The sequence below is a fragment of the Gorilla gorilla genome, chromosome 11 (genome assembly GCF_029281585.2).
Source record: "Gorilla gorilla gorilla isolate KB3781 chromosome 11, NHGRI_mGorGor1-v2.1_pri, whole genome shotgun sequence".
NCBI lineage: Eukaryota > Metazoa > Chordata > Mammalia > Primates > Hominidae > Gorilla > Gorilla gorilla.
This window is the reverse complement of record NC_073235.2, coordinates 121052654-121066076: the sequence shown is the minus strand read 5'-3', so window position 1 is coordinate 121066076 and position 13423 is coordinate 121052654. Positions and strand designations below refer to the sequence as shown.

General features: G+C 52.0%; 1 protein-coding gene across 4 annotated transcripts; it reads right to left on the bottom strand.

Annotated features, from left to right (window-relative positions):
* Positions 1-1442: 1442 nt before the first annotated feature.
* Positions 1443-13171, bottom strand: CATIP (ciliogenesis associated TTC17 interacting protein). Of its 4 annotated transcripts, none has more exons than XM_019021918.4 (10): positions 13065-13165; positions 12787-12912; positions 12244-12444; positions 11886-11941; positions 9339-9425; positions 7100-7267; positions 5262-5386; positions 2772-2848; positions 2354-2442; positions 1445-2150 (listed from the first exon to the last, which is right to left on the bottom strand). In XM_019021918.4, exons 1-10 carry the CDS (start codon positions 13087-13089, stop codon positions 1908-1910), a joined length of 1197 nt encoding a protein of 398 aa, XP_018877463.3. In that variant the 5' UTR covers positions 13090-13165; the 3' UTR covers positions 1445-1907. The 4 variants fall into 4 exon arrangements, with proteins under 4 accessions (XP_018877465.3, XP_018877463.3, XP_055235522.1 ...); XM_019021919.4 differs by having other exon boundaries at positions 1447-2150; positions 12787-12879; positions 13065-13171; XM_019021920.4 differs by lacking the exon at positions 12244-12444 and having other exon boundaries at positions 1443-2150; positions 13065-13162.
* Between the last annotated feature and the right edge of the window lie 252 nt (positions 13172-13423).

Sequence of the window (13423 nt, the reverse complement as noted above, 5' to 3'; positions counted from 1 at the left end):
AAAAGGAAATTGAGGCTGGATGCAGTGGCACATGCCTGTGATCCCAGAATTTTGGGGGACCAAGGTGGAAGGGTCAGTTGAGGCCAGGAGTTTGAGACCAGCCTGGGCAACATAGTGAGACCCTCATCTCTTAAAAAAAGAAAAAAAAAAAATTAGCCCAGTGTGGTGGTGCATGCCTGCAGTCCCAGCCACTCAGGCTGGGGTGGAAGGATCGCTTGGGCTCAAGAAGTCAAGGCTGCAGTGAGCAGTGATTGTGCCATGGCACTTCAGTCTGGGTGACAGAGCAAGAACCAGTCAAAAATAAATAAATAAAGTCCCCTGGAGTTATAAAGACCAGATCAAACAATCTAGAAAAGGGCTTGACAGAGTGAACACTCAACAAACACCAGCTGCTTTTATGCATAGGAGAGTAGAGAGGATATTTGCCAAAACGTTGAGCAGCTGCTTCTAGGTAGAGAGAGTAAAATGATTTCGTTTTCTTCTTTTGGTTTATCTCCCTTTCCCAAGTTTTATCTTATGAACATGTATTTCTTTTGAAATAAGGGAGAGGGATAATAAGAGATATTTTTTAAAAATCCTTCAAGGTTCAACTCAAGTGATGGTCCTCCATGAAGCCTTTTGTCTGTGATTCTCAGGTCCTCCCCCCAGCCCCGCATCCCACCCAGCCTTGTAGGTGTCTGGTCATACTGTCCACTAGAGAGCAAAGCGTCTCTGGAGTCTGCAGCAGCAGGTCTGAGGAACGAACAAGGGAAGGAGAGAGCCTGCACCCCCACCACTCCCTCAGGGGAGCTTGCCTAAAGTTTGCTACTGAGCATCCAGACAGAAGCCACTGGCCAGCACTGACGTTCCACGAGGAGCCCAGAGGATGCGACGATCATCTGCCCATTATTTTTACTCTCGGACCCCCCACCTCCGGAGTCTGGGGGTCCCTCTGTGTCAGTGGGAACCGGGAGGAGCTCGAGCCTGAGTGCTAGCTGCGTTGCGAGATTTCAGGGGGTTTGAGCTAAGCCAGAGGTGGTCCACGTCGGCCCTCCTCCCTCCCCAACCCCCCGCCGCTTGTTATTTTTCTTTTGGCTGGTAACTACAGGTAACTGCCGCCATGGCTGGCTAATTAAAAAATTTTTTTTTGGTGGGGCGCAGTGGCTCATGCCTGTAATCTCAGCACTTTGGGAGACCTAGGTTGGGCAATTATGCTCTGCGACCGTAAGATCTGAGTGCCAAGGCGCCCGCCCCTCCGTGCTAACCTAGTAAGAGTGTGGGCTTTTTCTTTTTTTGAGATGGAGTCTCGCTCTGTCGCCCAGGCTGGAGTGCAATGGCGCCATCTCGGCTCACTGCAACCTCCGCCTCCGGGGTTCAAGCGATCCTCCTGCCTCAGCCTCCTAACTGGGATTACAGGCGCGCGCCACCATGCCCGGCTATTTTTTGTATTTTTAGTAAAGATGGGGTTTCACCGTGTTGGCCAGGCTGGTCTCGATCTCCTGACCTGGTGATCCGCCCGCCTTGGCCTCCCAAAGTGCCGGCAATACAGGTTTAAGCCACCGCGCCCGGCCGAGTGTGGGCTTTCAAGTCCAACGTTGAGGTTCAAATTCTGCCTCCCCACCTGCCAACTCCAAAAGTTAAACTTTCTGTGCCTCAGTGTTCTTATCTGTAGAATGGGGATAATGATGAAAACAGCATCTAGGAGGAAAGGCTGAAATCTACTCGAGGTACGACGGTAACGGTTCCTATTTCTAGCCCGAGACACTAGACGCTAGCCAGGGACGCTGTCGACGGGCGCTGCAGAGCCGCGGGAGGGCCCCGTTTATTCCCCCAAAACCGCAGCCCGGAAAGCGCACCCGCCCCGGCGCGTCCCGCCCGCGTCCCAGCCCGACCCCTGGTTTCCTGCCCCGTCCGGGCCTGGGCCCCGCTTAGGCCGCCCCCGAGCGGGCGTCTCCCTGCGGCTCCAGGGAGCGGAAAGGGTTGGGCCGGTGGGAGGAGCCCAAGGCCGGTGACGACGGACGCCACGGGTCGAAGGGGCCGAAGAACTCGGCGGCGAAGGTGACCACGTCCTCCGGCTGGCGCAGCAGCAGGAAGAGCAGGAAGTCGGAGATGAGCGCGTGGGCTTCGGGGTGCTGCCGCAGATAGCTGGCGTGGCCGAGCCGGAGTTCCTCCTGGCAGGGGACAGAGCCCGAGCCTCAGCCGGACGGGACCCCCGCGCCCCAGGAGCCCCCACCCACTCGCTCCAAGGAGAGCTAAGGGGCGCTGGAGCCTTCTAGCCCCTACGGGTGTGCATTTCAATCAGGTGTAGAGATCAGTAATGAATTTAAGGCCCATGGGGGAATGGGAACCCCAGGCTGGTGGAGCCTCCCCTCACCTTCCGGTCCAGGAACTTCGAATAGAGCTCCATATCCTCCTCCCATACCAGGGGCTTCTTCTCAAACACTGGGCGTGGCTCAATCTCATCTAGGTGGGGAACAAGGAAGGCTGGGCATCCCTACCCCAGAACCTTCCTTGGATACACAGCGAGATCCCGAGAACACCCAAGCAGAAGGCTCAGGTGAAACCCCAGGATTCTGCCCACATGGGCAGAGTTGCAGGAAGGGGCTCCCAGTAGGAAAGATCCTCCTCTTACTGCTTGGGGTCAGGGGCTGGAGGGCAGATGTTCTCCAGCTGATTCCAGGCTCCTGTCCCGTTTACAGCACACTGGGTCCAGCCCCCTGCATCCTGGAAGGCCCAGGTTTCCCCACTCCCCTTACCTCTCCCTGCCTGCACAAGGCCTGGGCTTCACTCACCCTCTTCCCTCAAGATAGGCATCTTGGTGATGATGCAGCACCCTGGGGAGCCCACCTGTATTCTCTTGGCCAGGTGCCTGGAGTGCAACACAACATGTGAGAGTGAGAATCTTCCCAGACCGCCTGCTATGGACTGAATTGTCTCTCTAACCCCCAGTGTGATGGTATTTGGAGGTAGGGGCTTTGGGGAGGTCATTACGTTTACATGCAGTCATAAGGGTGGGGCCTAATCAGATACGATTAGTGCCCTTATGAGAAAAGGGAGATGCCAGAGAGCTTTCTCTTCACTCAGGCACGGAAGAAAGGCCATGTGAGGACACATTGAGAAGGCACTTGTCTGCAAGCTAGGAAGACAGCCCTCACCAGAAACCAACCCTGATGGCACCATGATCTTGGACTTCCTGCCTTCCAGCAAATATATTTCTCTTGAAGCCACCCAGCCTGTGGTGTTTTGTTGTGGCAGCCTAAGCAGACTCCTACATGACAGTGCTCCTTGAGACACCTGTCCCGGGCCTCTTTACTTCTGCCTCCCTCTCTTGTTTATTAAGTTCCTGGGTGGTGTTCATTTCTGGATCTCCAAATAACACACAGGGCTTGGCAAGTATTAGGCCCCCCGTTTAAAAAAAACAAAAAGGATCTTTAGAGGTACAGCACTAGAAAATCATGGAGCCTCTTGGCCAGGCACGGTGGCTCACGCCTGTAATCCTAGCACTTTGGGAGGCTGAGATGGGTGGATCACTTGAGGTCAGGAGTTTGAGACCAGCCTGGCCAACATAGTGAAATGCCATCTCTACTAAAAATACAAAAAACTAGCCAGACGTGGTGGTGGGCGCCTGTAATCCCAGCTATTTTGGTGGCTGTGGCATGAGAATCACTTGAACCTGGGAGATGGAGGTTGTAGTGAGCCAAGATTGCATCACTGTACTCCAGTCTGGGTAACAGAGCGAGACTGTCTTGAAAAGAGAAAGAGGCCTGTCGCAGTGGCTCACACTTGTTGTAGTGGCTCACACTTGTTGCAGTGGCTCACACTTGTTGTAGTGGCTCACACTTGTTGTAGTGGCTCACACTTGTTGTAGTGGCTCACACTTGTTGCAGTGGCTCACACTTGTTGTAGTGGCTCACACTTGTTGTAGTGGCTCACACTTGTTGTAGTGGCTCACGCCTGTAATCCCAGCACTTTAGGAGGCCAAGATGGGCAGATCACTTCAGGTCAGGTGTTTGAGACCAGCCTGGCCAACATGGTGAAAGCCTGTTTCTACTAAAAATGCAAAAATTAGCCAGGCGTGGTGGCAGGCACCTGTAGTCCCGGCTACTTGGGAGGCTGAAGCAAGGGAATCACTTGAACCTGGGAGGCGGAGGTTGCAGTTAGCCAAGATTATGCCACACATTCCAGTCTAGGTGACAGAGCGAGACTCTGTCAAGAAAGAGACAGAGAGAAAGAAAGAGGAAGGAAGGAAGGAAGGAGAAAGAAAGAAAAGAAAAATTATGGAATCTCCTGCTATGCGGCATTCAAAATAAAAAGGTTGGCCTGGAGCTGTGGTGCATACCTGTAGTCCCAGCTACTAGGAAGGCTGAAGCAGGTGGATTGCTTGAGCCCAGGAGTTGGAGGCTGCAGTGGGCTACGATCGCACCAAAACCGAAAACATACTAAGTTATGAGATAGAGCCAACAACGTTTTGATTACCTTTTCCCCACTGTAGTGATTATGTGAATACCTATTCTGAAATTTTAAGAAATAAACTCGACTGGAGTCTGTCTCAAAAAAACAAAACAAAACAAAAAAACCGAAAGAAACTCTTTCCTCCACCTGAATTTTCTTTTTCTTTTTTTTGAGACAGAGTCTCACTGTCACCCAGGCTGGAGTGCAGTGGCGCGATCTCAGCTCACTGCAAGCTCTGCCTCCCGGGTTCACACCATTCTCCTGCCTCAGCCTCCAGAGTAGCTGGGACTACAGGCGCCTGCCACCACACCCGGCTAATTTTTTGTATTTTTAGTAGAGATGGGGTTTCACCGTGTCAGCCAGGATGGTCTCAATTTCCTGACCTCGTGATCCGCCCGCCTCAGCCTCCCAAAGTGCTGGGATTACAGGTGTGAGCCACCACGCCCAGCCCTGAATTTTCTTATGATTTGGAGCCAGTGCTTTGCTGGAGACTGCACGGCAGCCTGCCACAGGCAATTCTTCCAGCACAGTGATTTCATCAAGTGTGCAGTCATTCAGACCTTGGTGTTTTTCAGTATTATCCCTTACACAGTGGTGGCTGCACTAGCTACACCCCAGGCCTGTGGTGTGCAGTGAGAAGGTTTGGGAGGCACTGTGAGGGTTAAGAGGACGAGCAAATAAATGAAGAAAGAGTGAATGATATGGATAAAGCGGAGGGACACTCCTATCTCAATGCCAGTTCTTCCTGGTGCTATCCCCAGAAGCAGCCGGTCTCCTTGAGCACCTACAAGCTCAGCACCACCCCTCTGGGCCCACCATCAGCAGCTTACCCATCGGAGAGCAGGTAGTACTGGCAGGACATGGGGATGCCCTCCTCCGAGTGGACAGTCTGCTCCACGATGAAGACTTCAGCCTGCTGATGGTCTACCTGGATGGTCTGGAAGCCCAGGTTTTGCTGGCAACAGCCAAAATTGGGGGGTGGGAGGTAAGGTGGATGCCCCATCATCTTACCTTAGCCTTTTCTCCATCTCATAACAACCTCAAGACATTTAAGATTGCATCTCCAAACCTCCAAGCTGAGTTGGCGACCCCTCATAGGGAGCTAGCTCCAGGTTGCCCTTGCCCTGACCCCTCCCATGTCATCTAGCTGACCAGGTGCTTCTAGTTGGCAAATTCTGTTACAGGGATGAGAAGCGGTATGGGGAGGGGTGTGGGAGCGGAGAGGGAGGATGAGCTACTAGGGCCAGTGGGTGGAGGTAAAGTGAGGCTTAGAGGTGTGAGACCAGACAGATTTGTGGCCACCTCAGACCTGTGCTGTTGCTGGCAGGCTGTCCCTGTTGTGATTAAAACTTAAACCCCTGTTGTAGCTGCAGCTATGGAGAAAAAAGTGCTAATGTTAAACACATGTTTCAAAGAACACGGAGGGGAATGGATTGTGCTTGTTCATGTCAAATGCATTGCTGCTTAGTGTGTTTTGATAGACAAGCCTGGAATGTAATTTACAAAGATGGTCAAAGAAACACAAATCAGCCCCCAAAGTGTCTCACTGGAAATTGTGTGTTCAGTGGCATGGCTTTAAAATCACCGATTGCAGGAAGTCCTAGGCATGCTGATTATGAAATTTTAGTTAAAAACAAAAAACAAAACAAAACGGAACACCCTTTGGGGTTAAGAAATAATAAAGGAATATTTCAGTAAAGTTGGACATGTTACACTTCCTAAAGTTAAAAAATGATTTATTTTTATTTATTTATTTTTTTGAGACAGAGTCTCCCTCTGTTGCCCAGGCTGGAGTGCAGTTGTGCGATCTCAGCTCACTGCAACCTCCGCCTCCTGGGTTCAAGTGATGATTCTCCTGCCTCAGCCTCCCGAGTAGCTGGGATTACAGGCGCTTGCCACCACACCCAGCTAATAATTTTTGTATTTGTAGTAGAGACAGGGTTTCACCATGTTGGCCAGGCTGATCTTGACCTCCTAACTTCAAGTGATCTGCCCACTTTGGCCTCCCAAAGTGCTGGGATTACAGGCATGAATCACTGCGCCTGGCCAAAATGACGTTTTTTTTTGTTTTTGTTTTTTTTTTTTGAGACAGAGTCTCGCTCTGTCACCCAGGCTGGAGTGCAGTGGCGCGATCTCGGCTCACTGCAAGCTCTGCCTCCCGGGTTCACGCCATTCTCCTGCCTCAGCGTCCTGAGTAGCTGGGACTACGGGCGCCTGCCACCATGCCCCACTGATTTTTTTTTTTGTATTTTTAGTAGAGACGGGGTTTCACAATGTTAGCCAGGATGGTCTAGATCTCCTGACCTTGTGATCGGCCCGCCTTGGCCTCCCAAAGTGCTGGGATTACAGGCATGAGCCACCGCACCTGGCCCAAAATGATGTATTTTTTAAATCACCCCTGCACTATATTTATTTTTTCCTGGACTGACTTCTGTGCGGAAGGGTTGCTTCTCTGAACTGTTCCCACTTCTCAGTCACTCTCAATTCATCTGCCCCTCACTCCCAGACAAACGTGCTTTCCTGCCCTTGAAAGCCCCATTCCCACCTGTGCTGTTTTCTCCCCACCTGCCTCCCTTTTCTACTCCACAGCTGTTCCCCATCTCATTGCTTTTCACGCCTTTTCTAGTTTGCTCCCAAGCCAAGTCCCCTGCCCAGGGGGACCCCTTACATAGGTCAAATGGCAGAGTTTGCCCTCGGTGTCCAAGGTCAGGAAGCGGGCATTGCTGGGCACCATCCGCCGCCAGGCCATCACCCTGAGCAGCACCAGGTTGGCAGCCTCTGAGATGAAGCCCTTGATTGAGCTCCAGGGGAAAGAAGTCACTCCAGTCTTCACTTCCTGTTCAGAACAGATCTGGGTCAGGGTCCTGGAACCAGGAAGGGGCAGGGGACAGGGGGGTGGGCAAGCCAGGTGTTGGGCATACGGTTTTGTTTTTTTTTTTTGAGACGGAGTTTCGCTTTTTGTCACCCAGGCTGGAGTGCAATGGCGCGGTCTCAGCTCACTGCAACCTCCGCCTCCTTGGTTCAAGCGATCTCCTGCCTCAGCCTTTCAAGTAGCAGGGATTACAGGCTACCATGCCTGGCTAAATTTTGTAATTTTAGTAGAGACCGGGTTTCACCATGTTGGCCAGGCTGGTCTTGAACTCCTGACCTGAGGTGATAGGCCCCCTCTGCCTCCCAAAGTGTTGGGATTACAGGCGTGAGCCATTTTTTTTTTTTTTTGAGACAGGGTCTTGCTTTGTTGCCCAGACTGGAGTGCAGTGGTGCGATCTCAGCTCACTGCAACCTCCAGCTCCCGGGTTCAAGCGACTTTCCTGCCTCAGCCTCCTGAGTAGCTGGGATTACAGGCTCACGACACTACGCCCAGCTAATTTTTGTATTTTTATTAGAGACGGGATTTCACCATATTGGCCAGGCTGGTCTCCACTCCTGACCTCAAGTGATACGCCCGCCTTGGCCTCCCAAAGTGCTGAAATTACAGGCGTGAGTCACCACACGCCTGGCCTTCAGCCGGGCATATGGTTTTTAATGAATGAATCCTTGTCTTTTTTTTTTTTTTTTTTCCTTTTTCTGGAGAACGGGGTCTCGCTATATTGCCCAGGCAGGTCTCGAACTCCTAGGCTCAAGCTATCCTCCTGCCTCTTGCTTCTGAGAGCTGGGATTACAGGCGTGAGCCACCGTGCCCAGCCTAATGAATGAATCCTTAGTCTGGACTCCTGGCTTCATCTAATCTGGTCCCCCCTCAGGGTTCTGAAGAGGACATTGTGAAAGAAAAATAAATCTTGGGACCCCAAATCACTAAGCCAAAGGGAAGTCAAGCTGGGAACTGCTTCAGGCAAAGCTGCCTCCCATTTTATTCCTAAACAAGGTAGCTACTAAGAGAAAAAAAAGCTATATGCCTCCCTCACTATTTGCCCACAAGGAAATTCCTTGTGGACAAAGGACAGACAGAACTCAAAGTCATCCCTCTGCTCACGTGAGATAAATGCATATCTGATGGCTTTCTCTGCTTTATTGTTTCACTAAGCCAGAGTAAGGCATAAGTGACTACTTTTCTACCCCCCATCGCATGTAAATTGTGTATTCAGTGAAAGTCTAATCAGAAACTTAAAAGCATGTCTCTTATCTGCCTATGACTTGGAAGCCCCCTCCCTGCCTTGAGTTGTCCTGCCTTTTCCAATGAACCAATGTACATCTTTTTTTTTTTTTTTGAGACAGAGTCTTGCTCTGTCGCCCAGGCTGGAGTGCAGTGGCGTGATCTCAGCTTAGTGCAAGCTCCACTTCCCGGGTTCACGCTGTTCTCCTGCCTCACCCTCCCGAGTAGCTGGGACTACAGGCGCCTGCCACCACGCCCGGCTAATTTTTTGTATTTTTACGTCTGGTGAACCAATGTACATCTTACACGTGTTGATTGATGTTTTGTGTCTCCTTAAAATGTATAAAACCAAGCTGTGGGCCGGGCGCGGTGGCTCACGCCTGTAATCCCAGCACTTTGGGAGGCTGAGGCAGGCGGATCACCTGAGGTCAGGAGTTTGAGATCAGCCTGGCCAACAGGGAGAAACTCCCTCTCTACTAAAAATACAGAATTAGCCGGGTGTGGTGGCACATGCCGGTAATCCCAGCTACTCGGGAGGCAGAGGCAGGAGAATCACTTGAACCCGGGAGGTGGAGGTTGCAGTGAGCCGAGATCACACCGTTGCACTCCAGCCTCTGCAACAAGAGTGAAACTCTGTCTCAAAAAAAAAAAACAAGCTGTGCCCCAACCACTTTGGGTTCACCTGGACACCTGGCTGTGTCATGTGCGCGTCCTTAACCTTGGCAAAATAAACTCTCTAAATTGATCGGGACCTGTCTCAAATATTCTGGGTTCACAGTGTGGAGTGCAACTCCCATCTGGCTCTCATCCTTACCTCACCCTCCTTGATACTTCTGGTCACAGCCAGCTGATCATCCTGCTTCAGCAAACTCATCTTCCGTTCCATGGGGAGGATGAGGAACTGAGGGCCAGAGCATGCGGGGGAGGATCAGGGACTCCCTGGGTCCCCCAGAGGTCACCTGACCCTTCTCCATTAATGAGAAAACTGAGGTTTAAAGATTGTGACTTAAAAAAAAGAAGCAGCCGGGCTGGGCGCGGTGGCTCACGCCTGTAATCCCAGCACTGTGGGAGGCCGAGGCGGGCGGATCACGAGGTCAGGAGATTGAGACCACCCTGGCTAACACGGTGAAACCCCGTCTCTACTAAAAATACAAAAATTAGCTGGGTGTGGTGGCACATGCCCGTAGTCTCAGCTACTTGGGAGGCTGAGGCAGGAGAATTGCTCGAACCCGGGAGGCGGAGGTTGCAGTGAGCCGAGATTGCACCACTACACTCCAGCCTGGGCAACAGAGCGAGACTCCATCTCAAAAACAAACAAACAAACAAACAAAAAACCAAGCAGCAGGGCCGGGTGTTGTGGCTCATGCCTGTAATCCCAGCATTTTGGGAGGCCCAGGCGGGCAGATCACTTGAGGTCAGGAGTTCAAGACCAGCCTGGCCAACATGGCAAAACCCCATCTCTATTAAAGATACAAAAATTAACCAGGTGTGGTGGTGCACGTCTGTAATTCCCAGCTACTTGGGAGGCTGAGACAGGAGAATTGCTTGAACCCGGAAGGTGAAGGTTGCAGTGAGCTGACATTGCACCACTGCACTCCAGCCTGGGTGATAAGAGCAAGACTCTGTCTCAAAAATAATAATAATAATAAAATATAAAAAAATAAAAAGCAGCAGCAACAAAAACCAAAAAACACCTTTCATACATAGTGAAGCTGAAGAATAGCAGTCGTGTTATGATGCAATATAAAGTTCAAAAACAGTACACTTCAGAACACTGGTTTTAAAAGATGGGGTGGGCCAGGGGCAGGGACAGCAGGTTGCCACTGATAAGTTCTCCTGATACCCAAACTCTGAACCCAGCCCACACCAGCCCTCCTCCAGCCTGAGAGCCCAGTGCCTCCCTGGAGGCCTGGTGGGCTGGCCTTTCCCAGAGCCTAGCCTTCCCTGGGGGCCTGTTTCACCTGGCCTTCAAGTCTCCCAGCTCTGTGCCCCTCACACCCAGCCCCAGCCACTTAATTAACTTGTGGAATGTGAACATGACCTGTTTACACACTGGAAACTACTCAAGTCTAAAAACCTTCCCACAGAAACCAGAAACCATCCCCAACCTTTTTTTTTTTTTTTTTTTGAGACAGAGTCTCCCTCTGTCGCCCAGGCTGGAGTGCAGTGGTGTGATCCTGGCTTACTGCGACCTTCGCCTCCTGGGTTCAAGCAATTCTCCTGTCTCAGCCTCCCATGTAGCTGGGATTACAGGTGCCCACCACCATGCCCAGATAATTTTCTTTTTGCATTTTTAGTAGAGGTGGGGTTTCACCATCTTGGCCAGGCTGGTCTTGAACTCCTGACCTTATGATTCACCTGCCTCGGCCTCCCAAAGTGTTGGGATTACAGGTGTGAGCCACTGTGCCCGGCTAATTTTGTGTTTTTAGTAGAGACAGGGTTTCTCCATGTTGGTCAGGCTGGTCTTGAACTCCTGACCTCAGGTGATCCGCCTGCCTCAGCCTCCCAAATTGCTGGGATTACAGGCGTGAGCCACCGTGCCCAACCTACATCTTTTTTTTTTTTTTTTGAGACAGGGTCTCATTCTGTCACCCAGGCTGGAGTACAGCGGCATGCACACTGCTCACTGCAGTCTCGACCTCCTGGGCTCCACTGAACCTTCCACAGCAGCCTCCCAAGTAGCTGGGACTACAGACACACATTACCACACCCAGCTACTTTTTGTATTTTTTTGTACAAAAATTATAAACATTTTTGGTGGGTTTTGCCATGTTGCCCAGGCTCAAACTCCTGGGCTCAAGGGATCCTCCCACTTTGGCCTCCCAAAGTGCTGGGATTATAGGCTTGAGCCATTGTGCCTGGCCCACCCTCATTGTTTTTTAATTTTTTTCTTGAGACGGAGTCTTGCTCTGTCACCCAGGCTGGAGTGCAGTGGCGCAATCTCGGCTCACGGCAACCTCTGCCTCCTGGGTTCAAGCGATTCTCCTGCCTCAGCCTTCTGAGTAGCTGGGACTACAGGTGTGCACCACCATGCCTGGCTAATTTTTGTAGAGATGGGGTTTTGCTATGTTGGCCAGGCTGGTCTTGAACTCCTGACCTCAGGGTGATCCGCCCACCTCTGCCTCCCAAAGTGCTGGGATTACAGGTGTGAACCACTGTGCCCAGCCCAGCCCCGTGTTTTAAAATCAGTTTTCTGAAGTGCGTTGCTTTTGAGCTTTACATTGCATCATAACACGATTGCTATTCTTCAGCCTCACTGTGTATGAAATAGGTTTTTTGGTGTGTTGTTGCTGCTGTTTTTTAAGTCAAAATCTCTCTTCTCTCCCCTGGATTGGGTCAAGGCTGGGGCCCTGGGAAGTACCTTGATGAAGTCTTGGCTGTGCTGTTCCATGAGCTCCAGCTTCTCTGAGAGATAGCCTGGGGTGCAGGGACACAGGCATTGACGTCACAGGAGATGTGGGTCAGAGGCTGAAGGAAGGGAAGGTGGTGGCGCAGCTGGAGGACTAGGTGTAATACGGTCCCAGAAAAACTACAGGATGGGTAAGATGTGCCCTCATCCCGAGTCCATGAGGAACTCGCTCGTCCCTCTCCCACCCCATGCCTTGTCCTGGTCCAAGGCAAAGCCAAGGGCTTGGTCCTGAAAAAAGATTCTAGGAATTGGTGGAGGGGAGGGGTGGAGGAAGGGGAGAGTGACGGGCATCAGGCAGCAGGAACGCTACCCAGGAGGGAATTTCCGCAGAGCATTTTGTCCAAGAAGCCTCGGCTAGAGGCATGCACGAAGAGGCAGTATGTCAGCATGCCGAGTTTTTCCTGGTATTTCCCTCTCTGCACCTCAATGGTCAGCTCTCCCTGAGGCTCCCCGGTGTCTGAGACCATGGCCAGCGTCTCAGAGAAGAACAGCATCTGTAGCTCCTCCTCGTCTAGGGTGAGGGGCCCGTGGGAACAGATAAAGCCCCTGCTCCTGGGCCCCAATGCAATCCTCTGACCCCATGACCACCAGTGTCCCCACAGTCCCCACCTGCCTCCTCATCCCACAGCCTTCCTCACTGGCACGGACAGGTGAAGACTCCTGCCCCATGTCCCCATGTCCCTGGGGGGCCTTCCCTTGAAGAATGTCAACAAACAGGCCTCAGGCCTTTTCTGAGTCCCAGGAGAATCAAGGAAGAGAGAGAGAGAGAGAGAGAGACTGGACTTTCTTTCTTCCCTCCTCTCCAGACTTGCACCCCTCCTGCACCCCCAACCCCGACACTGTCTGAGCTCACGGAGGGAGATGAGGAAGTCGATGGCTTCAGCATTGGCCTCTGGGAGTGGCAGACACTCCGCACCTGAGGGCTGGTGGTCCTTAGCTCTGGAGCCTACAGAGGGATGAGAGGCTAAGATGGCAGACCCTGGGGAGAAGGGCAGGGGTCAGGGAGGCAAGGCAGGGTACCTCAGTCCTGGCCCCAGCACCCAAGAACAGAATCCTCTAAGACTACCCCGAGGGTGGATTGGGAAGAAAGAAGAGGATCCCCGCCTCCAGCCCCAGCAGTCCTCTTCCCACCTGTGGAGTAAACCTTGGAGGACATGCTGTGGGCCTGCCTCTACCCGGTCTGTGTCCAGCTGTCTCCATGGCAACCAGAGCTGGACAGTGCCTCTTAAAGGGCCATCAACCCACTTTACTACACCCAGACCTTGGAGGGAACTGACATTGCAGGTTTGGGGCTCAGCACAAGCTTGAGGTGTTGTCCAGCAGAGGGAGCATTTGATATTCTTTTTTTTTTCTTTTTTGAGACGCAGTCTCACTCTGTCACCCAGGCTGGAGTGCAGTGGCGCATTCTCAACTCACTGCAACCTCTGCCTCCCGGGTTCAAGCAATTCTTCTTGAGGTCTCAGCCTCCTGAGTAGCTGGGACTACAGGCG

What these genes read in the sequence shown, in the direction of transcription:
- CATIP (XM_019021918.4), bottom strand. Translation starts at nt 13,089, where the DNA reads ATGTCCTCCAAGGTTTACTCCACAG. An exon ending in GAAGTATCAAGGAGGGTGAG is followed by an intron (nt 7,268 to 9,338) that starts GTAAGGATGAGA and finishes TGTTCTGAACAG; the next exon opens with GAAGTGAAGACTGGAGTGAC. An exon ending in GCCTATCTTGAGGGAAGAGG is followed by an intron (nt 2,443 to 2,771) that starts GTGAGTGAAGCC and finishes TTCCCCACCTAG; the next exon opens with ATGAGATTGAGCCACGCCCA.